The sequence below is a fragment of the Crinia signifera genome, chromosome 2 (assembly GCF_055691185.1).
Source record: "Crinia signifera chromosome 2, ASM5569118v1, whole genome shotgun sequence".
In the NCBI taxonomy this organism is placed as follows: domain Eukaryota; kingdom Metazoa; phylum Chordata; class Amphibia; order Anura; family Myobatrachidae; genus Crinia; species Crinia signifera.
In genome coordinates, this window is record NC_139218.1 from 233,242,824 (window position 1) to 233,268,370 (window position 25,547).

The 25,547-nt window shown below is 41.1% G+C and overlaps 1 protein-coding gene across 3 annotated transcripts in view; it reads right to left on the reverse strand.

The window, feature by feature from the left end:
- Window positions 1-258: 258 nt before the first annotated feature.
- EDAR (ectodysplasin A receptor) overlaps window positions 259-25,547 on the reverse strand; it is a 120,499-nt gene continuing 95,210 nt past the window's right edge. For 2 of the 3 annotated variants that reach the window (XM_083174021.1, XM_083174019.1), the window contains 8 exons: window positions 20,302-20,388; window positions 19,888-20,016; window positions 18,861-18,932; window positions 16,641-16,713; window positions 14,634-14,793; window positions 5,834-5,914; window positions 1,878-1,938; window positions 259-914 (listed from right to left, as the gene is read on the reverse strand). In XM_083174021.1, coding sequence (XP_083030147.1) covers window positions 580-914; window positions 1,878-1,938; window positions 5,834-5,914; window positions 14,634-14,793; window positions 16,641-16,713; window positions 18,861-18,932; window positions 19,888-20,016; window positions 20,302-20,388 — 998 coding nt within the window. In that variant the 3' untranslated portion in view covers window positions 259-579. The remainder of the gene's footprint in view (window positions 915-1,877; window positions 1,939-5,833; window positions 5,915-14,633; window positions 14,794-16,640; window positions 16,714-18,860; window positions 18,933-19,887; window positions 20,017-20,301; window positions 20,389-25,547) is intronic. The other variant, XM_083174020.1, reaches the window with a different exon arrangement.

Genomic DNA, 25,547 nt, shown 5'->3' on the forward strand with positions numbered 1-25,547 from the left:
AATGTATGGATCTTAATAGAGTTGTACAATGGGTAGGAGAACAAAAGTGACCCTGTTCTGTTACTCATGCAACATGAAATGATTCTGAGCTCTAGCTTGAATGAGCCACTTTATAGATCTTGCGTGGTCCACTTATCAAATTGTCTCTGGATTCTGAATCTCTAACGACAATCATAAAACAATAATTACTTCTTTGTGGGGAATATACAGCATTTAGCTGTTATTCCAGTTGAATTAATCAGTTTACACACAAGTGGATTGTTTAAACAAGTTCTTAGTTAATCGCCTAACATGTAGAAAGGAAATAATCCTTCCGCTCACAGGTTCCATGTACAGTTTTAAATAATTATATTTAATAGTCTTATTCCTCAAGGATTTTGAACTTTCCATCAGAAAGGACTGTCATGTATTTACTTCCTTTGATGCCTTCGAAAGAGTCACAATCCTTCTTTTCGCTACATATTGTGCCGTATGCTTTCTTGACCTCTTGTAGTGCCTAGTCAAGGCTAAGCATAATGGCTCATCCTAACAGCAATATCTTCCTCCATTCCGAAACAATGGTAAAAGTCAAACTTCATCTCATAAGCTTTCACTATTGGGCACTGTAGGTGGTGTAATTGTTGGTGTAGCTTGTGCCCACTCTATAATGTCTGTACAAAGAGATTCCACTGCATCCAGTCTTTCAATCTGTACCAGTTTGGTGAGCAGATCTGGTATGCTGTATCCAGCAGTACTGATGCGATCAAAGAGCTGAAGTCCATCTGTCATTCCTCCTATTTCATCTCTCTTCAGACCAAAACTTTCAGCAAGGTGGCGCCATGTTTTCACTATTGCCTTTTCTGTATTATAGGTAGAACTAAGCATCCTGCTGGTCTTTTCTAGACAATCAAATGGTAATTCTGTTGGGCTAAGACCTGAAAAACAACAAAAACAGTCATTATAACTTTAGTAAATCTCTGATTCTTGGATAGTTGGATTCCTTGAAAACAAATTAAATATGTAAAATGTTAATCTCCTTATGGGCGGGATGTATTAATATACATCGCCGCCCTTCGCCTGCCAGCCGCCTCGATACTGCCGCATATGTACTAACATATGCGGCTAGCATCGGGTTGCGGTGACGGAGACCCCACGATACCTGTGATGTGGTCTGCGGGGGTCTCCGTCACATCCCGGCGGCTGGCAGTGTCCCCCTGCGTCTCCTCCTCCCCCCTGCAGCCGGATGTCCTGCCGGCTGTGACACCTCCTGGGGGAGGAGGAGATCAAAGGGGGGGGGGGCGCGGACGGGTAATGCCATGCAGAAACGGGGCGGACGGGTAATGGTACATAGGAAAATGCGGTAAAACCCACGTTTTACCGCATTTCCCCTGTAGTACATCCCGCCCTATGTCTTTCTCAAGAACCTAGTGGACTGTGTGATATTGGTATATAGCAATACATGTCATATGCATATGTAATAACAGATACTCTATGCGCTTTAATTACTAAACTAGAATATACCACATGTGGCAAACTGGCTTAAAGTGTAGCTGGACAGCTGTCTTCCAGTCCTGCAAATGGCCAAGGAGATTTCTCCTTCAGAGACCCATATACTCTACAGTGCTGTTTTTCATACTAGTGCTCTGAATGTACTGTGGTAGCCAATTGGAAGACAATTCAGGACTGGAAGATAGCTGCTGTCTGGCTACACTTTAAGCCAATTTAAGACACTCCTTAGGCAATATTACAACTGGTCTTACATTTAGCATTTTTTTTTTTTGTATTTTTTTTTTGCATTAAATGGTATTTGGACTAGCAAATAGGGAATAGGTGAAACTACACAATGACTGTAACTAATAAATACCTTATAAAGTAGTGTAATTATTTTGTATACGCACCTTCTGCAACACTGCATACATTGGCATAAAGATCTAAAATCTTCTTCCTGCGACTGTGAATCTGGGAGGAAAGAAAATATTGCTGTTAATATGAATTAATTGCAAAATCCATAGTTGAGGTATATATTGTAAAGAATCTATTTTTCACCAACAGGCAAGGCATAATAGAATGCTATTTATTTTAAAAACAATGTAACATTTTTTGACTCTCATTTTCCACAGGTAAAGCAGGAGCAATTACAGTACATGAGTAATACATGCTGATATACTGTATAATTAGGGGGAGTTACAGCTACTTGGCTGAATGTCTTCCTTGTATTGTTTAAGGTCAGTGTTCATGAGTTCCTCATACAGAAAAAAAAAGTTATTACAAATATGGTAATAGTAATAACCCTTTGAGTGCCAAGTGAATTTGTTAAATTAGGTGCGAAAATTGCCAAGAAAACATTTTTATTCATCATAATGACCTGTAATGTTTACCTTATATAGGAATTATCATTTTTTTTTTTTTTACACAACATTTTTTATTTGAATTTATATAACAAATGTGAGCGACGCTGGCATTTTCAGTGGATATGTTGCACATCTCTCACAGAGATGTTGGCACTTAAAGGGTTACAGATACAAAAAGGAAATAACTTCCCATCTCAAGTGTTCTAAACTCCACCTAAATTATCTTTTTCGATTTGAGTACATTTTTAATGATTTCAGATTGTTTAAAAATTGGTTACTCAATGTTGGGCTTCCAGAGTTAAGCCACACATTTACTGTAACTAACAGATGATTTCATTACAAAATACTAGTTATGTGTGTAAATGTGTGTTTTAGCCAAACCAATTTTGGATTAAGAGAAGTTTTATTATATGTTTAAACGATTAAAATCGCCCCTTGGAAATATACCCCTAAGTCAGTGGTTCCCAAACTGTTTTTTTTATCATGGTGCCCTGGAATATCAGAATTTTATTTATTCATCACTAGACCAGAAGTTTTTTCTTAGGAAATGCTGGAAAACAAATATAAACTTAAGTATCATGCTTATGAATCATATTTAAGGTCATTTGTGTAGCACGGGACAGGATTTGCTTCAGTTTTTCCACATATTTTGTGATTGGAAGCCACAAGCACTGAATTTTCTTTACATTGCCTTTAATTGGAATTGGTCCTCGACCACCACCCAGGGCACCCCTGCAAGAGCCCTGAGGGACCCAGTTTGGGAACCACAACTCTAAGTAAAGAATATTATGTAGACAAATTAAATAAATGAGGATTTTTTAGGATAAAAAAAATATATATATTTTTAGATTCCAAAATAACTAATTGCAGCAAAATAACCTCATCATTCAGAGAAGCATTGTAGTGGGAGAATGAGGTTGGGCTGGTTTGCTGGATAACTAATTGGTAGTCTAAAGCTGGGTACACACTTTAAATCTGTCATCAGCCGGATTGTGGCCCTGATTCTGGTTCACTCACAAAAGAAAATTCTCTATCTAATGGAAAAAGCATGTGCACTGCAGGGGAGGCAGATGTAACATGTGCAGAGAGAGTTAGATCTGGTTGAGGTGTATACTTCAAACTGAAATCTATGCTGCAGTTTAAAAATAAAGCAGCCAGTATTTACTCTGCACAGAAACACAATAACACCCAAATCTAACTCTTTCTGCACATCAGAGTTTGCTTTTGTGAGTAAACCAGAATCAGGCCCTGTGTGTACACACTGGAGCAGTGGAGCAGACCAATCATGTTCTGTGCAGCACATCAAATTTGACATCACATCACATGCAACAACATAACATGCGACTGCGGGATTGTGCAAATTGGGCATACACAATGAGCTTTGTAAGTGATATCATGTTATGAAACGGCATATGTGGGCATTGCAGCATGACCTTCAGTACACGCACGAATCAATTTACAACAAAATGGATGAAGCAGAGAAAAATAAGGATATTTTGTAATTGCAGAGTGAAAGTCCTGACCTTAACTTAGTTGAAATATATCTGTAGGAGTGGTTCATGCACTAGCAGAAATATCATTGACTAGAGGCCTTGTCAATACTTGTGTGTGATCACATGGAGCAGCTACTGGCTTTCTGTGACCACACTCTCCCACTGTATCTCTAATCGTGTGTCTGTGCCTTAGTAAAAGAAGAATGTTCACACTGATGTGGATATGAAGAGCACGCTGTTCATGATTAATGGTGTAAATAGGAATAGATAAAGGAAATCTTTATAAGTTGATATGCCTGTGCTGGTAATGTTTGATGTCACTGTTGCTAAATAAATAATAAAATGTGTTAATTAAGCTGAGGGTTGGTATATTTAGGGGGTTATACTGGTCCGTTTGCAAGGACCGTACGTTCGCATGGGGAACGATGTTTTGCGGATGCACAGCAGCATTCTTGCATTCTTGGGGTGTGTGCGGCCACAGCTAAAAGACTGTTCACTGGGTGCACGTACCCAAGGATGCAGCCCAACGTGTATGCACAGTTATGATGGCTGTACACACATGTGCAAGCGATTTTTGCTCGGGTTACCAGCTTTCCATAGCGGGATGCTTTTTAAAGCCATTCAATTGGCTGCTAATACCAGCAGATGAGTGGTGGCAGCCAGCGATGATGCGCGAGCGTGCATCAGCGCTTGCCGCCAGGCCATACACATTGGGTGGTTTTTAGCTGAAAGCAGCTTAAACGGTAAAAGTGATTTTCAGCTCAAAATTGCCCAGTGTGTATGGGCCTTCAGGGGTAAATTTACTAAAGCTTCTAGAAATAAAAAAAAGGTGATGTTGCCTATAGCAACCAATCAGATTCTATCATTTTCTAGGATGCAACAGAGAAACAATAGACAGAATCTGATTAGTTGCTATGAGCAACATCACTTATTTTAATTTTTAGAAGCTTTAGTAAGTTTACTCCTTATTATTGAATATTAGGTTAAAACCAGAACACAACTCACTCTCATATATGTAAAAGGCTGCAGAAAGTAAGCGGTTTAGATAGGAGGTGCAACTGTAAAATGTGAATGAAGATACTGTATTATTTCGGCATATTGGCCCTGATTAAGGATGAGGTAGGCGGCCGAGGGGTGTCCAGCACACCGGGTCCAGCTGCTAGTGTATTGCTAGTGCATCGCTGGCTGTTTCCACAAATGGTAGGTTGCCACTGCACAAACACTTGGACGCCCCCCCCCCCCCCATCGCGCCGTGGACTGCAGTTGTGTTTTTTGCAGTGTGACTGCAATTCATGGCCTCTTGCAATCACAATCTGTGATTATTGCAGATCTGCGTTGAATGCTGAATTAGCACCATTGTGTGGTTGCAATTTGCAATTTATTTATTTTAAAATACATTTTTATTATATTTGTTGTTTGTAACACTATTAGCCTTCATGTTTTGTCTGATGTTTAATATACTTTAGATGTATATCTCTTAAAAGATAACAAAATTCGGTACTTGTGTATTATCAGGGCGCCCGCGAAATCACCCCAAAAATCGTCCGCAAATCGGCTGCAAATTGCATGCCAAAATCGGATGCGATTTAGCGGCCGATTTTCGGCAAATTTTCTGCGATTTCCTGCCGATTTGCTATTCCATCCTTGCACACCCCCACTATCCAAGTTAGGTACGGTTTCCTAGCACGGCGCCCCCGATTTCCATCGCAGTGCATCGCATCGCATGCAATATAGCGGCATACGATGTGATTTTTAATTGTACAAGCACCCTGATGGGTTGCACAAGACATAGTAAACAATTTCAGCCATGAAATACATATGTTTATACCTATTAATGGCCACTACCCTCTCCAGGCATGGGCTAATGTAGTAAGTAGATACATATATATATTGATTGGTACTATTGTGTTTAAGGAGCAAGCGTGGTTCACAGATTGTCCAGCAGCAGGCAATGTCAGTCAGTGGCAGCCAAAGCTAGCAAATCGTGTTCAAACAGAGGATTGGACTCACGTGTGGAAAATATAATCTTGCCTCTATATAACTCCATGGTAAGACCTCATCAGGAATATGTGGTGTAATTCTTGTCACCAACTTTCAAAAAGGACACATTGCAATTAGTCTAGAACATGTTATGTAATAAATGGTATGGAGACTGTAAGTGCTGAAGACAGGTCATTATGTTTACATGAAAGGCATTTCTTAGGTACAGTATATACAAACAGACCAAATAATGCCCTCCTTCACCTCGCTGGACCTTTCACTTTCTCATAATAAATAGTTACAAAAATCTCTTAGAAGAACTCAACTATATATATATTATGTTTCTTTGGGCCAGTGCAAATGGCAGGATGCACTCATCATCGCTGCATTGCTAAGCTGTGCGCATATCTGCCACATCAATCATTTCATATATATATATATATATATATATATATATATATATATATATATATATATATGAGAAGGGAAATCCTGGCACTCGAGCACACACTTGTGTAGACCAATGTAGTGGATGGCTTAGGTGCCCTTTGTAAACCCAAGGCTCACATGTAAACATACCTTTATAGAATCACCCGGTGAACGCCTGCACACGCAGATCCTTCACCGGGTGTTTCTATAAAGGTAAGTTAACCCTGTTTGTATATTGTTTTAACCTGATGACGATGTCACACTGACATTGAAACGTTGCCAATAAACTTGTTGTTTTAACCGACTGAAAGAAGTATATTGGAGTGCCGCACATATGCTGGGAATATATATAGATATATATATATATCTATATATAGTATTTTTGAAGGAGGGCACTCACCAATTTGCAGATAAAACTCAATTTATTCGATTCATTAAAATATTGAACTTTAAGTCGTCAACATTTCAGACCTTCTTCAAGACAGGCAGTAAGGCAACAAGAGATCTTACTCCAACAGAGACCTAACTGACACTGGCCCCAATGTGGGTATTTATACCCACCCATACAGGAAGTCACTCATCAATTCCAATCAGATTCGATGTGCTACAAAGCACCCAATAACCATTAACTAGCTCATAGCTGCTTAACCACAGGCATCTCCAAATGTTGCTAGTCCAAATATGTTCATAATAAAGCCAATCATAATTAAAACTCCATAGGACTTACAGCTATATCGGGTATATAGAACTGGCGTGCGTTCCAACTCAGTGGAACGCACCGCCATATTGTTTCCGCCCAAACTGTATATAAACAATCAACGAAATGAGCTGTATGATGGAATCTACCTTAGCCACCAATAAGCGGGTTAAATAGGCACTTCGATGTAGCGCCCGGATCACTCAACATTGGATATTACCGCCGGGCAGATCCTCCTATATATATCTCTCACCTTGAAAACGGTGCATGATAGACCCCTATATATATATATATATATATTTATTTATTACCCAATTGGGGTGTGGCGCCTAAAACTTAAAAATGTCCATACATATGGTGATCCAGAATTCAGTGAAGCAAAGGGAAATGTTCATCCAATATTTTTTTTATATTTTATTTGGTTCTTCAGCAAGTTGTCACAGGCAAAACAGCAATAAAGAAACGTCCCAATGTGGTTCCTTCATCAGGGGAACAGTATTTAAAATCTAAATAGAAACATTTATTTTTGTAATAAATGTTTGTATTTACCTTATAAAACACTATTTTTTTCACCTTGTTTTTTTCAGTACACCATCACCGCCATCATCTTCTTTTTCTTCTGTCCTCATTTCAGTTTTTCTAAAACTCAATGGGTCTATTGTGAAGCTAATTTATATTTATTATTATTGTATATTGAAATACATTTTGTATTTATAGATTTTAAATACTTTTTCCCTGATAAAGTCTGTCTAGACGAAACGCATTGGAACGTTTCTTTATTGCTGTTTTGTCTGTGACAACTCACTCACTCAACTGAAATATTGGATGAACATTTCCCTTTGCTTCACTGAATTCTGGATCACCATATGTATGGACATTATTTATAAATCTCAGGCGCCACACCACAATTGGGTATATTGCTGTTTTGTTCCCTAGCCCTCAGGGGACACTGTGATACGGCAGCCAATTATAGTTATTTGATTTATATATATATATATATATATAAATATATATATATATATAGCGCTTGGTGGAATATTGGGATTACATACATATATATATATATATATACATGCAATGGTTCTTGTGTGCGCTGTGTGCTGTCCTCTTGCGCACTGCCCATGCATACAGGAACGAAGCGCCACTGAGGACTGAGGTAAAAACTTTGTATTATAAAAGATGTATATATTACATAGTGCAGCCGACGGTTAAACGTCAAGCAGGACCCTGAGTGGGTTATGCTGTGCTGATTAAACTGGATTGGCTATGCTGTGACAACTCCTGATGACGGAACTAAGTGGACGGAAACATTGAGTATCTTTCCTGATATGTATATGATGCATTTATATGAAATCCACAGCTGGTTTCATATTTTTTTGCATAAAATGCTGGTGAGTGCTTCCTAATGTTTTCTATAAATATGGACTATTTTTGTTCTGGTTGACACTCCGGTGGATGTATGGTATTCGGATGTGAGTGTGATCATTTCTTGTTTGATATATATATATATATATATTTATTGCTGCAGGAAGCAGTTAATACTTTTTCATTGAGTGATCTCAAAAGTACAGTATCCATTTGGCAGATTTTAATTTTTTTCCAGGAGATTTAATAGTAACCCCTTTTTTTGCATTTTATAGACTCATAAAAGAGCAGTTTAACCTATTTTATAAAACAAATTACTAAGCCTTATTCACTCTAAAATTCTTCTTTTTATGCATAATACGGTAGCAATACCATTTCAAAGGTTCAGTACAAATAACTAATTGTTATAATAACAGCAATTTACTTATACAAACAGGCAGGCATCTGTGTAGGGCTTATTGTGAATGTTATGGGCTTGGGTTATTTCCAAACGTTTTGCATCAACAAAGAGTATTGTTCTCTTCTGGATATTCCTGGTGCAACCTCTTAAACTCAGGCTATGATAAATGGGGTAGTGTACTATGCTGTACTGTGCTGTGGTTACTACACTTCCTGCCAACAATGCAAGTGCTCAAGGCGGGCATACACGAGACAAATGATTTCATGTGTACACTAAGTAGCAGTGTACACATTGTATGGTAGCAGGGCCGGTCTAAAGTTTCTTGGCACCCTAGGCAAAAATTCAGTTTACTGCCCCCCAGGAAACCCCACACTGCGACCAATACCCACTTTTCACCTTAAGTGAAGGTGTTGAGGTGGCATCTTAGACATTCCTCAGTCACCACCTGCATTAAGTACAACAAAGATGTCTTGCCCATAGACATCTGTACTTTTGTGATAGGTAGACTCTGTGGAGCCCCCCAAAATCCCAGTGCCCTAGGTAGCTGCCTAAAGCTGCCTAATGGTAGAGCCGACCCTATGGTAGTAACTTTAAGATGTGAATTATTAATTAATTATATCACAGAGGAATTTCATGCAAACATACAGTAGTTCGGCAGTGAAACAGGTCAGTTTTCAGAGGTGCTAAGTTCCAGGTTCTTCGAGTTTCATGTTTGCGTCTCCATTCTGCAGTGGGTTAATGTAGAATGAGTACTATGGGCCTTATTCTAGTTCACTCTTTCTGACAAAATCCTTCTTAGATGGACAAAACCATGTGCACTGCAGGGGGGGGCAGATGTAACTTGTGCAGAGAGAATTAGATTTGGGTGGGGTTGTACTTCAAAGTGAGATCTATATTGCAGTGTTTAAAAATAAAGCAGCCAGTATTTTCCCTGCACAGAAACAAAATAACACCCACATCTAATTCTCTCTGCACATTTTACTTCTGCCCCACCTGCAGTGCACATGGTTTTGTCTATCTAAGAAGGATTTTGTCAGAAAGAGTGAACTAGAATAAGGCCCTACATGCAGATATTTTATGTATGTATTACACCTTACTGCCCAAAATGTAAAACAGAGATACAAATACCTCAATAAGGAAGCACTTGCACAAATGCCGCTCATGCAGTGCAGCAATTATGCGAATATGCACCTTTTAGAAGGTATAGCTAAAGGACCCAATCAGTGGCGGCTCCTGCTATTGGGCTGCAGGACTGCAGCCCCTCCAGAGAAATTCAGGAGGTTTCCAGTGTAAAACAGCCAGCCAGCATCAGAGCTCCGGTGTGCGTTCGCGACTGCTGGTGCACGCATTTGCGGGTGCGCGTGGGTGGTTGCACAAAAGGCAGATGCACATTCTACCCCCGGGGGGGGGGGGGTGGGGGGTGGGTGGTGGCTTTCTACCTATGGAGCTCTCTGCTGGCTGGCTCTGGCTCTCCCTGTCCTCATGTGTCACATGATCACGTCTTTCCTGTCAGGAGTCACAACACCAGGCTCCATGTGTGACCTCCTCTCATGTGGGGAGGAGTTCAGCATGTAGTAGCTTCCTATTGGAAGCTGCTACTGTCCATCATCCATAGGGCTGAAAACTCCTCCCCCACTTGGGCTGCCAGTACATGGAGTGATAACAACAATAGCTTTCCAGCAGGAAGCCATTCTGTGCACATCACCAGAGCTACAGTGCTTCAATGGGCTGTTACCTGTGCAGCCCAGCAGAAGCAAATCCTCTGCAGTGACCATGCCCAGACTTCAGTGAGTCACTCAGTGAGATGCAGCTGAAGGAAGGTATGTGCTTCACCAGAGAGGTGCATGGAAGTTTTATTTTTATAATATTTGAGCCTCTGTGAATAATATTTATTTAAACTATTATTTGTGCGAAGATCTTAAATAGAAGTATAATTTTCTGTACTTTAATTAATATTAAAGTTATCCAAAGTGTCTATTTTGCTCTGTATTGGTGTTTGTGTGCATATGGGTACATCATTTGTTTACAGTATATGCACAAAATCACTGGTACAGAGCAATCACAATCAGGGTTACTTTATTCCATAGTTTAAGGTGATTTAAAGTAAATTATCTCTATGTTGTGTTCCGTTTGCAAAGAGCAGTACCCAGGCAATTGCAGCCCCCCTTAAGTCTAAAGGCAGGAGCAGCCACTGGACCCAATACATGCTTAAGTACACACTGATGACGATGATGACTTGTAGTAAACTTAACACATATTCTGTAGAAAAATAGAGAAATACTCGAAATATTAAGCACTGCTAAACAGAATAATTATACCTCTGCATAAAGTACATTTGAGGTGCTATTATAATTAGATATGACCCAACTAACTTTGATATGGTGACTTCATCTGATGGGTCCCTAACATGCCAACTGCCGCAAGGCATCACATTAATGAAAGGCTTAAGTGTCACAAAGTGCAGCAGCTATGTGTTGATAGTGTAGGAATACATAGTCTGCAGAGGCACATGCATCTCGGGATGGATCGGCTATGCATCTTTGCTCAAATTAAGCACTTAATATGTATATTCAGATTGTGCTGAATGAAGAGTCATGGGGACGAAGTAATTCTGCTTATGGTATGGTCGGACAGCATTTTACTGCAGGTATCTTGTGGAACAGTTTTTATATAGTGCTCATCTCCAGTCACTATTGTGTCAGAAGGACAGTGTTAGCTACTTTATTCAACAACATGGCTGAGGAGCAGTAATGCATTATATTTCACTACCATATTATCCTAAAAGGCTGCACTGCTGTGGAGTCAATAACTAAATCATACAGCATCATCTACATGATTTTATCCTATGTAGAACTGTTAGACAGCAAGCACCAATAGTTCCTCCTGTAGATGCTTTACATTGAGAGGAGAGCAAAGCCCCAGCTACTGTACATCAGGCTCCCAGGACAGAGGAATACTCTGACATACTGTGCATCATCATTATATGATCTGGAACAGCAACAACCCAATACTTTGGGGAATGTTGATATTTAGGAAAGTCTGTTGGTTTAAACCAGGGGTGGGGAACCTCAGGCCCTGGGGCCGTATGCGGCCCCCGTAGCCGGTTTGAGTGGCCCTCCCACCCTTTGCCAGGAGTCAAGTACAGGGGAATTCTCGCAAGAAGTTGGTAGTTCTTGCGAGATTCCTCTTAATTAACAGCAGCCGGAGACTGTCAGTCCTATTCAGTGGCAGCCGCCAGAACGTGAAACGGCTGCAGCAGGACAATATGTAAGAGAAATTTTACATATGGCCCCCGAAGGATTTTTTTCCCCATACAAACGGCCCTTGGCACAAAAAAGGTTCCTCTCCCCTGGTTTAAACTCTTTAAAGAAGTGACTGTGGACCGAGGATCCAGTAAATCTCAGCTACACTGGCACTTTCTAGAACATTTAGTTATTCACTACATAGGAGGAAATACAGTATATTGGTTGTAGTATTATTTTATAATTTTGCATTGACTGTGTGACATTAGCAATACATACCCTATACCCATTTTGTCATTTTCTATACCTTTATGACTTGAACAAAAATATTGGTACTTGTGTAGATTCATGGCGACAGGCTACGCTACATTTTCAGCGTAGGCTAAGCTACGTTGTCAGGGTAGCCCAATGGCTTCCTTGCGTAGTCAGCGTAGTGTCCCCGCAGCAGCCCTGCGTAGTCAGCGTAGTGTTCCTGTCACGCAGCATAGTCACGGTACTGTCCCCGCGATCTGCAGATCTGTCCTCAGCATCCCTGGCAAGCCTAGAGAGCGCCTCTCACACAGTGCCAGTAATCACTAGATCCCCTGCGCTGGCATGCAGGTGCCGGCAGAGAGGTGGAGACAGGGTTAGGGGTTCGGTAGCGCATGCATCTCATGCACAAAGGGTAGTGTGGGCACAAGTGTGTATCATGCACACTAAAGGACGCATTTGCCAGTGCTCCATGTTACATACTGGCAAATGCCTCCTTTTCAAAGCACCACTATCCACGCCAGCCCGAAGCATGGCGAGTGCAGGAGCCCTGCGAGGGGGCGCATTACGCATCCTCCCGACCTGTTCATACCCCACTATTCACATTGGCGTGGAGTTGATTTTATAAAGTGTGGTGAGTGCAACGAGCCAACGAGCTCGAAGCGTGGCGAGCGAATGCGTAAAACGAGCCCGAAGCGTGGCGAGCGCATCGCGCCCCGCGAGGGAACACTGAATACACATCAAGTAATCCATGTCCCCTCGCGGGGCTCGCCTTGCTTTGGGCTCGCTGCGCTCACCATACTTTATAAAATCAACTCCAGGCTGACGTGGATAGTAGGGGTATGAACAGCTTGGGAGGATGTGTACTGCATCCCCTCCCGGGGCTCACTGCGCTCGCCACGCTTTGGGCTGGGGTGGATAGTGGGGGTGTTTCAGGAACACATTCACACCTGTCATGTCATCCATCTTAAACAATAATGATGACACGTGTTCACTGTGCTAACTACGTAAGCTCCAGATAGCCACGAATGTACTGACTACGCTGACTACACACTAACTGCGTAACGCTGACTGACTACGCTAACTACGTAAGCTCTGGCTAGCCACGAATGTACTGACTACACTGGCTGCAGCTGCAGGAAAAAGACGCTGATACTGACAGGGATGCTGACTACGCTAACTACGCTGGCTGCGGGAACACTACGCTGATACTGACAGGGGCTGTGGGAACACTACACTGATTCTGACAGAGATGCTGACTACGCTAACTACGCTGGCTGCGGGAACACTACGCTGATTCTGACAAGGACACTACTCCGACTATGTAACTGCCGCCGTGAAACTACACAAGTACCTGTACCAAAATATTTTATTTTGGAGTATTCTAAAGAGTAATTGCTTTAGAATGGATGAAGCTATACTACCAATTTATAGTGTTGCCTATGCTGGACTACAAAGTGGCAAATCTTGTATTTTACTTTTATTTTCATTAGCATGTAGGACCTGGACTTCCAGGGGGTGGACAATAGAGATAAGGATAACAAGACACAGGCATTAGTTGTGTGTGCATGTGAAGTGTAGAAAGTTATGGTAAAGTATATATATCGCCTCCATAATATTCCTGTAGTAGAAGGCTTACTATCAGAGAGGAAACATGAGGTAATAACCCTATCAGGCAGACTTTTGACCCCTTGAGCGGTGGCTTTTGCTAAGGCAGGACAAACCTACCAGGGCAGGTTTGTCCAGCCCCAGAAAAACCCACCACATGACGTTGGAAGCCCCCCCCCCTCCCCTCACCTCCACTCCGGCGTTAGTACGCCAGAGCTTCCCTGCCGCCGCTGCCGCCGCTGCCTTAGCCGCCTGTCACATTCAGCAGTGACGTCGGCGGCTGGCTGGGGGATGTTTGCGGCGTCTTGGGAGGACTCAGGTGCCTGAGCGCTCCCGAGTCCCCCCCGAGCCATGCCGAACATACCCGAGCCTGCTGCCGATGTCACTGCTGCTATAAAATGAGTGGCTGCTGGCGTCATGGCGACTGGTTCAGGGGAGCTCTGGCGTACCCCGGAGCAAAGGTGATGGGGGGGACTGGGGTGGTGTGACAGGGGACGGGGGGCTCTAGAGGTGCTGGGCCAGTGGACAGCCTGCTGCATCAGCGCAGCTGATCCCAGAAAAATTTCCGGCCATGCCACCCAAGGGGTTAAGCTGTGATTAGCCCTTAGGCAGTACGGTGAATAATATCTTATTCATTTTCTCCACAAGTTTCCAGCAATGCAGAGATTGGATTTGGGCTACATACTAGCAGTGTATGTTCCAGCAAAGCTAGAAGCTAAAGTCATTAAAACATATTTGTCATACTATAAAAAAATGTATGGTTACTTAGGATTATGATTTGTAATCTATTTATAAAAAGTGAGTTTGTGCTTGTATGTGAGAAGTAAAGTAGTCCCTTACCCCTGTCAGTTTGTTGTTTGCATTTGACTTGTCTCTTGCCAGGTGAACTAAGGATAAGAGGCAGAGCTCTGGTGTCCCCTGTTTGTCAAGAGCAGCCTCTTCATCACTGTCCATGCTTCTGCTCAGAAGGTGTTCATTCTCAGAGGAAGCATCATTTTCACTGGGGGAAGGTAAAACCACAGGATTTATTACAATAACATATAATAAGCCAATATTCTGCACAATAATTGTTCCATTAATAATAATACAGATTTACACAATATAAACAAGTAGTCACTGATGTTACTAATACTGCATATACAGTAGGTAACAAATATGTTCCAAGAAATGGTACTTGGAACACTTCTAAAATGCAGGGTATATTAGCAAGTGACTGAACTGGAGCTGTGGAGAATCAATTTGGTGCTGACTTTGCATTCTGCTGGGGTAACTCATGCAAGGCCACCTTGTACCTTATCCTTCTGATAGTCAGAGCGGAAAGGAGGATCTTTGGTAATCAGGATTTTCTACAATCTAACCACCATAATGTAGAGAAATTGCTCAAAACAACCAATCTGCTAACTCGTCCATTTTTTAAGTGTTAGAACCTGATTTGTTGCTTTGGGAACTTCTACACTTTATAATCTCTCCAAGGCTTGACACAGCTCCCACTTATTTGTCTGATGACATCATCACCAAGGTGTAAAAGGCTAAACAGAAGAGGGCCGTTATTACACTCACATTGTTGGGACAGAACTAAATGTGGATACTTGCCCACGTGCGTATGTGACAGCATCGCACCTTAGAATACACGGCTACAGACAGATTTCTGCTTATGCCTATCTCTACGCTGCAGCACACAATTCTCTCTACATGCCATCAATGCAACCTCACTAAAAAAGTAAGATCTGTCCGCAATACTGTGATGCTGACAAAGAAGACGAAGAGTACAGCAAAGGGAACAAGCATCAATTGCAGAGATAAGACGCAGATAGTCACAACCGCTTGGTAGCTCAAATCACTGGTGTTGTGATTTACAGATGGAACCACTGTCATCTATCCCTTTAATAGGATTAAGTGACTAATTGGATTAATCTGCTAATCCCCATCTCTATTGTTCTATGTATTGTATTGCAGCTGAGAACAATAGGATAGCCATGGCTAGCCACGCTGAGCCATGGCCTAAGGAAGATAGATGAGATGGGCTCCTACTGTATGTCATGTTGTGTAGTATCAATAAAATATTTTACACATGGTTACCAAAGTCAATGCCAAGGTACAAATACCTTTTACAATACATATGGCGGAATTATCCAAAATCAGGCAAATTATACAAATGAACATATTTTATATGCCCAAACTTAGATACACCTGTGTGCTCTGATTGTGAGTAGCACACAATGCCAGATGTACAATAGTTGAACACTTTGGCTGCACATGTCCTGATTGTGTGCAGAGTCACAATTACAGGTTCTGACACATAAATTCAGAAGTGTATTGACAATGTATTGGGCATTTCTGGGTGATGACAGGGTGGTGGCCAATGAGATGCACAGATATGGCCCATCCTATGGGTGAACCAAGTGTTTGCGTATACTAATGCTTCATCTCTCACATTGCAGGACACTCTCAGATGCACCTAGATCAGGCTACTGCAAATTATAAAGGCGCGATCGATGGTGGTGTCTAAGGATCCACCAAGCATGATTGCAGCCTCTGGGGATGCTTGAAGTGGGTGTCTCAGTCCTTGCACATTCATGCACATTACTGTAGATACAGTAAGGGAAGTAATGCAGCAGTATTAAGAAACAGACATTGCTGCATCCAACTCATGGTATTTACTTCTCCGAGTGAGGTCTGTATAGCATAATCCCATAATACATGGAAAAGTGGAGATGGTCACTGAGAAACCTACAATAATAATTATCCTCACCTACTACATTCTACTTACTGTATTGATTCATATAAAGAATAAACACATTGCACATACATGACTTGCTGTAATAATAAGCTATACAAATAGAGTACCTTTTCTCGGTTTTTGTTTGTGTTTCCGAAAGTTTTTCAAATTCATCTTTTTCAGAGTAGATGACGTTTTCAGCTGTGAATAATAAAGCATTGCATGTTTAGTATATAAAGGTAATACAGGCTTATCCAAAATGCTCGGGACCGGAAGAATTTTGGATAACGGATTATTCCATATTTCAGAATATATTTATGTTTCAATGATGTATCTTGAGGTATCTTGCATTTATGTTGTACAAACACATCAAACACATGAAATACACACAAATATATTTTATTTGTGTATAGACAAGGTTTCAAAACATGAAACAACGTTTGTGTACTATCTCATATATTGAATTTAAATGGCAAGCAATCATTGTCTTGCAGATATTTAGAGTCAGTCATGTCCTCAGTAGTGCTGGTACAGATGTACCCAGTAGTGCTTTTAGCAAAAATGTATGGACTTCGGAATAATTTGGATAACGCATATTTGGATAAGGGATACTCAAACTGTAGTGCAAATCAACAATCACAAGAAATAAACTTAAGAATCCTTATACATTAAAGTAGTGACCATTTGCCTTGTATACAATGTTTGGCATGCAACACTGACACGCAAATGAACAATCCGCAGGTGAAAGCTGAATGATATCGTTAAAGATATTGTTCATTGACATCATTGCCATATTGGGCCGCATGTTCAGGCGATCGGGGTTATTGTCAACTATCCACCGGAGCGCAGATCGGTAAAGATATAGTAGATACACACTGAACTATATGCACAAAGAAAATATTAACAATATCGTTATCATGCATATCGTTCATGAAAATCTTATAGTGTGTACCCAGCTTTACATTTGATTTGCATCATTTACAATTTCACTGTTTATCATTATTTGGCTGAAACTTAAAATTAAGTTAATTAACTCATTAACAAAACAGTTTGATTTTTGTTTTTTTTTATCAGTTTCCTTACAGTTCTGCTTGTGAAACAAGTCAAATAGCCTTCAGCCTGGCATAAGAAAGCAATGGATTTCTGCCATGTGCAGAGGATGCTGGGAGAAAGAGCTTGTAAAGCTATCTCAAGAGAAGGCTACAGTGGCAGGCTGTGATATGTTTGAGAGTGCAGTTATTGTATAAGGGGCCAACAGTCAAAAGGTTAATGCTGTCTAGGTCGACCCTAAATAGTCAATGCGGACTAGCCTGACGTAGACAAAAGGTCGACATGGTCACCACATGGAAATGTCGACATGTGGTTTTTATGGTTATTTTAGTGTCAATATGTAGAAAAAGAAAAAAAATATGAAAAACTAATGTCAAGTTTTTGTGTTCACCCTTATGTCAACCTATCAACCAGATCCCGGGGAGTTCATGGCTGAGGCATCAATCCACCAAATGTCCCCCCTCTAAATGTTGGGATATGTGTGCTGATAATTCTTTCAGTATAAGAGGCCAGATTCTCTAAGCTTCAAAAGTGATAAAATGGAGAGTAATAAACAGCCAGCCAATCAGCTCCTACCTGTCATGTCACATGTTTGAAAAACGTCTGGCAGGAGCTGATTGGCTGGCTGTTTATCACTCTCTATTTTATCACTTTTGAAGCTTAGAGAATCTGACCCTAGTGGGGAGATTCTCTAAGCAAGAAATGCGGTAAAAACCCCGTAATCTGGGTTTTTACCGCATTTTGGGATGCTGTAAGCATCCCCCGCCGGGTTAACGCGGCGGGGGGCATCGCCAGAAAAATATGGCGATGCCCCATAGAAGCCAATGGGCTTCTACCGCATCCCGCCGACCCCCCGCCGCCCCGCACGGACCCCCGCCGTCCCGCATCGCCCCCTCACCTGTGTCCGGGCAGCACAGCTCTGTGCTGCCCGGACCTGTGACCTCCTCCCTGCACTGATCCTCTTCCGGGTGCAGGGAGGAGGAGAGCCCGGCGCAGCAGCAGCAGAGCCAGGTGTGTGAGGGAGGGGGGAGCCGCCGGGACCTGCTGGGACCCGGCGACTCTCACCGCAAAGGACAGCTCTTAACGCAAGAGCTGTCCTTTGCTATAATTATCGCATATGTTAGAACATATGCGATAATTATAAATGCGATGGGCGGCAAAGGGGGGCGGAGATTCAATTTCTTAGAGAATCTCCCCCTAGGTATGCTAAGTTTTAGATGACAAATCTTCTGTGTTATACAATAGACATTAGCTTTGCATTGATCTTTTACGTCTGTATGTAAATTAATCTATATTACCTGGCACTTCCTTTTTCTCCTCCTGGTGACTGGCCTGAGCTTCCACATTCTTGGTATTAATCGTGCAGCATGCTGGAATATAGAGACACACCGATCAGCAAAGCCATCAGACTGGGATCATAAAGTAGCAGCATATTATAAAAAAAATGCAGATTTAAATAGTCTAGATTATTAATATTATTGCTTTATTGCTTTGTAAGGAAAACACTTGTGTCATGTATAGCTCGGATGGTGTAATGCAGGCATGTCCAAACTATGGCCCTTAAGCTGTTGTGAAACTACACATTCCAGCATGCCTTGCAATAGTTTTAGCATTACCTGATAGCAAAACTGTGGCAAGGCATGATGGGACTTTCACAACAGCTGGAGGGCCATAGTTTGGACATGCCTGGTGTAATGGTTAGCATTACTGCCTCACAGCACTAAGGTCATGGGTTTGATTCTCACCATGGCTCTAACTGTGCAGAGTTTGTATATTCTCCCCATGTTTGTTGGGTTTCTTACAGGTACTCCGGTTTCCTCCCACAATCCAAAAATATACTGGTAGGTTAATTAGCTCCCAACGAAATTAACCCTAAAATGTCTGTGTTTGTGTGTGCATGTGCTAGGGACTGATATGATTGTTCAAATATTATCTGTAAAGCGCTGCAGAATATGTGTGTGCTATATAAATGACTGGTAATAAATAAATACATTTGTGCTTTAATTAAATATTGGAAACATTGTAAAGCAAATATATACAAAATGTAGTGTAAGTTTTGCTTTATACTATTTATATGGTCACATTCGCTGCTTATGACTGGTGTCACCCTGAGGTCCAGCTGATATAGCAAGCATGCATCTACCCATACCAAACCTTTTCTATTAATGAATGGTATACAGAGATGAAAAGCCTATGAATGCCAAATCACATAATACATTTACACTCTATAGTTTATCAAGCATTAAACACGTCTCATTTTCTACATATGCTTTTTTTAATATTTATATAATCAACATTGCATTGATATAAGCCAGTTTGCATTACCTCCAGCTGAAGGCTTGGTCTTCACAATGTAGAACATGATGATGAGCACAATAGCAATGGCCATGATGAATATTGTAGACATTGCAATAATGAGAGCAGTGGCCAAATGTCCTTGCCCAGGCACATCCACTAAGGAAGATAATACATCAAATTATTACCATTGTTTTAGTTCATGTGTAAGGTGCCAGAGTGTTTTGTAAAGCAAGATATATAGGAAAACACATGTTGCATAACACAGCAACATACAATGTAGATAAATAAATGCAAAGTGAAAACAAAGAACCTTTATGAGTGAGCTTACAATCTAGTGGGAAAGAGCTAGAATCAGAGGAGTGAGTGTGGCTCAGAGTGGATGTTGGTGCAGCAGTGAGTGCAGATTATCACAGTTCCTGCCAGAGACTGCTGAGCACTCACCTTTGTGTGCATGCTGGAAGGGAGAGGCTGTGCTGGAGCCCACAATTCTTGATGAACTCCCAGAAGCATAGTGTTGGGTTCCAATACCTGCCAATTAAAGGACATTGTTTATAATTCAGTTTGTACAACAAAAAATTCCTTCAACCAAAAATCTTTGTTATTCTGCGTATTTGTATTTCATCTGGGATTTCATTAGAACTGGTCATGTGTGAACTGCCAAAGCCAAGAACGGCAGATATGTAAGGGAAGTAGTATCCTTTAGGTGTGGATTAAAAGATCAACAATATATAGTCAATAAATAGGTCAACACCAGGTGGTCGACAGTGAAATGGTCAACTTGGACTAAGGTTGGTAGGGCGTAAGGTCAACACTCAAATGCTCAAGAGAGAAAAAGGTTGAATTTATTTTTTATGTTATTTAAAGCCTAAACCATGGGTCTTCAAACTGCGGCCCTCCAGATGTTGTGAAACTACAAATCCCAGCATGCCTTGCCACAGTTTTGCTATAAGGGAGTGTTAAAACTGTGGCAAGGCATGCTAGGATTTGTAGTTTCACAACATCTGGAGGGCCGCAGTTTGAAGACCCATGGCCTAAACCTAACCCTCCCACTGGTACTTAACACTCACTTGTTGCCTAACCCTAACCTTCCTCTTCCACAGCCTAACCCTAAAGGTGCCCATACACGGTGCAATGAAATCCGTGCTTTTAGTACTAGATTGCATTGTATATAGTACAAAGAGCATACAATGTGCTGCAGCACTGTGCTTTTTGTACTAAATAAGATGCAATCTAGTACTAGAAACACGGGATGCACAGACTTTCTGTGCTGTGCGATTGGCTGTGCGCAGGAGTGCGCATTGCATCGCACCTGAAAAATGCACCGTGTATGGGCACCTTAACCCTCCACAAACTGCCTAACCCAAATGGTCAACTCCAGCAGCCAAACCCTCCCCCAACTGCCTAAGCCTAGCCCTTAACCCTACAAACTTTTCTATGTTGTCAATCATTCGCATGTCAACCTTTTCACTCTGTGAACCTAAGTCCATATTGACCTATTAACTGTTGATCATCTAGTGTCAAACTATTGACTTTGTATCTACTGACTGTCTATCTTCCATCCAGATACTGTGTCTTTTTGCCATTGTCAACCAGTATTGCAGGTGTGTTGATTATCCTGCAGCTGCCCCGACAACAGTACTTGATAAACTCGGGTAAAACAAGATTTTCTAATGCTGTGATGATCAGTGATGAATAATCTATATTAATCCGGAGCATAGTAAATCATCACATTACTTAACTAGGTTAACAGTATGCCAACAACTAAACTGATTTACTTTCATGATTTAGATATTCAATATCAAAATCTTCAACATTAACATGCAGAAGAATAGCAGTGATTAGAGACACACACACATCGCTGGGCTGGGGAGTGCGGCTGGCGTTGCTGCACTGCTTTACACTGCCCAGGGGGTAGTAGACAGGTAAAACACTATTATGCCCAAATCACATCTGGATCCACCCCTGGGGGCAGTGCTTCCAATAAGGGGAGATCCCCAAATACTTAACCAGGCCCTGTATAAAACATTTTCCTGGAAACACATGTACAGTATAGATTATTTTTTGGGGAACAGAACAGAACCATTGTTAACTTGATCCTACATTCCTGATTTTTTACTTTGCTAAAGAGTAATGAATTATCTCTGTTTCTGGGTGTTAAAAGTGTGTTTTGGAGAACGACCAAAATAAACATAGCTCTTATTGTTTAGCCTCAAAAGAAATGTGTCGTTAGCATCTGTCATCCTCATAAAGGGTATCAGTAAAGGACAAACATAGCATTCAGCACACCTAGAAAATGAGATCAGAGCGTAACATTGTCAAAACAAAATGCGTCATGGTAATTAGAACACCTATTCATTGCTAACAATGGTAAAATGGCCTATCCTGAAATTCTACAATTGGTAAAATACAGTATTGGAGACTACATTAGATGGCTAGGCCCCTCTTAGAAACACAAACGTCGCACTGGAACTTCTACAACTGTTGCTTCATTTTGAACCAATGTATGACAGTACAGTGAAACTTTAGCAATGTGGCAAATTGTTTCCATTTGCATTAAATAGTTATGTTGGGCTCGGGATGTTTACAATAACCATAAACAAAATAAAGTTGCTTGAAACAGATCATATTTAACATATTTTCTCCAAAATTTTGAGTTTCAGCTGCATCCGATATACTTTTGCCTCTCCTCAAGGGGCATACATTCATCCCAGTGGCCTGGAGGCAAGCCCCCTCCAGCAATAGTTTAAGTGTGTGGCAGCATTTACCAATGCACAATCCAGCACAAGCTGAGGGGTACCAGGCAGGAGCTGTCCTAACCCTATTGCAGATGTTAGCAGAGCTCCTGGGATAGAGCCAATTAACTACTTTATGTAGCAACAGTAGGAGCTTTGCAGAGCTCTGGTGGAAGAGCAATGGTTGCACTTGGAACCACACAGGTAAAGGTGGCCCTTCAGGGCTTGGAGCCCAGATGCTAGCACCTCCATTGCCTTTGGGAATTATGCCCCTGCTCTCCTCTGTCACAACTTGTTTGTGCATCTGCTGTACCAGGGATGGGGAAACGTAGGCTCCCCAGCTGTTGTTGAACTACACATCGCAGTATGCCCAAACAACAGATTTAGCATGCCCAAACAGTAGCAGGGCATGCTGGGATGTGTAGTTCAACAACAGCTGGAGAGCCAAAGGTTCCCCATCCCTGTGCTATACCAATAAATTATTAATATTTGTTATATTTTCCCGTTTACCCCATTGCTTCTGCACCCATTGTATTAGAAGGTATTACACCCAATACATATGTTTCAATTTTAAATATGTAGAATTTTCCAAGTACTGTAACTTTAGTTGTTATACAAATATATATATATATTAGAAAAATCACAAATATAAAAAAATAAGTAACATTTCCACAAAGCAACATAAAGTAGAATGTCTGCATGTACAGTATGTCTAATGTCACAATGGTGAAGGTGGCCAGACTGTGGGAAATTGTTTTATGTTTCATCAACTCCTAATATATAACTTGTCAAAACAGGTTTATGGTACATAAAATTAAGAAACATATTGAGGCTAAACCACAATGTTTACACAGTGCTCAATAACATGTCCCTACATTTCAGCACACTGTCTTGGATTTGTGATGGGAATTAAATTCCATACAGAACTCATTGGGCGGTATTCAATGCCACCGGCGAGGTGGTTTCTGTGGCGAGGGTGTCTTGATTTCGGGGAGAATTGCCACGCCATCTAACAACCTAGCTGACCGCTCGCCCTATTCTATGTTCCGAGGGAATCCTCAATGTCATTATGATGGCCGCCCTTGCCATTTCCACCTAGCTGGAAAAAACCAGCGTGGTGGAACTAATGAGTGCAGGGGCATCAATGGAATACTGACCTGCGAGCTGTGGCAGCGAGATATCAGCACTGCTTGACGTCACATCTCGCCAAAAGGCATTGAATATTCCCCATTGAGTTAATCTCTATATTGTCACATACTGAGCAACAGCAGCTTCCAGTGCACAGAAGACAATAAGGGTGAATGGAGCAAGTAGTATAACAAGCTGCTGCTATTGACTTTTGTAGGGAATGCATCTATCTATCTATCTATCTATCTATCTATCTATCTATCTATCTATCTATCTATCTTAGTATTATTTTAATAATAAATATCCTGAAACTGTAAAAGCGATAGGAAGGCAGCCAACAATAATTGTACCAAATAGAAAGACAACTGGCTATAGCCATTGCTATTGAGGAACATTTTATAAATAGAGATGCCCTATTTGGTTTTATCCAGATTTAAGGTTTATGTTCAACATCAAAAGAGTTAAATTTGTTACATTACATATTTAAAGCTAAACTAAAGCAGTAAGCATAAAACCAATTTATTGTCATTGAAAAAAACACATACTGTATGTGCCAGTGATGTTGAATTAGGGGAGTAAATTTATTTATTACCAGTTATTTATATAGTGCATATATTCCCCAATGCTTTACAGAGAATATTTGACCATTCACATCAGTCCCTGCCCCATTGGAGCTTACAATCTATATTCCCTACCACATGTACACACTTACGCAGACATTTTAGGGTTAATTTAGTTGGGAACCGATTAACCAACCAGTATATTTGGGATTTGGATTGTGGGAGGAAACAGGAGCGACCGGGGGAAACCCACGCAAGTACGGGGAGAATATACAAACTCCACACAGTTATGGGTGGGAATTGAACCCATGACCTGATTGCTGTGAGGCAGTAATGCTAACCATTACACCAATAGTATTTTCCTTACAAAGCAATATAGCAATAATATTAATAATCTAGACAAGTGGTTCCCAAACTTTTTTGAACCACGGCACCCTTGAGTAACAGAATATTTTTCACGGCACCCCATGGTCAAAAATTTGTTCTTAATAGATTTAGAAAAAAATATTAAATCAAGTAAATTGTGTTTATACAGTAGGTCATCCTTAGGATCAATTATGTAGTGAGGAACCAGATTTGCTTTTGTTTTCCCACATATTTCATAATTAGCGGCCATCAACTAGTTTTGCCTCAGGCCCATAACAATTATGAATTTGTCCTAGACCAAGGCACCCCTGCAAGTGTCCCGAGGCACCCCAGGGTGCCTAGGTACACTGGTCTATACTATGAAAACCTGCATTTTGATTGTAATATGCTGCTACTTTATGATCCCATCCTGATAACACTGTCCGTGCTGCCCTAGATGTTGCTTAATTTATGTTACCCATGAATGGAGTTGTATTTCGCAGGTGTTGTGCAATACCCGATCATGTCATTGACGTGATCAGCAGGGAGAGAGTAGCCAGAATTGATAGTATAATGTAATGTATATCAGACCTCAGCTGGAACACTGGCGAACCGCATGGCACAGCCTGATAAAAGGAATAGCAAGTTGAAGCATGTCAGTAATATGAGGATCAGACAAAACATCAACGTTTGTGTCTGATAATTAAAGGAAATACGAGGAGATGCTGATGGCCTGCTGTGGCCTGAAATACTTGGTTGGCAACTTGAGATTTCTCACTGAGATTTGGCAATGATTACTTACAAACATTTTTGTGAAGAGTGCATTGACGGCTGCAAGCCAGAGCTTTAGTTTACCTTGCTGGCTTATCTGAAGAAATAAATGTCTAAACAATGATCTGATCAGTGAGAGAGCTGGGCAGAT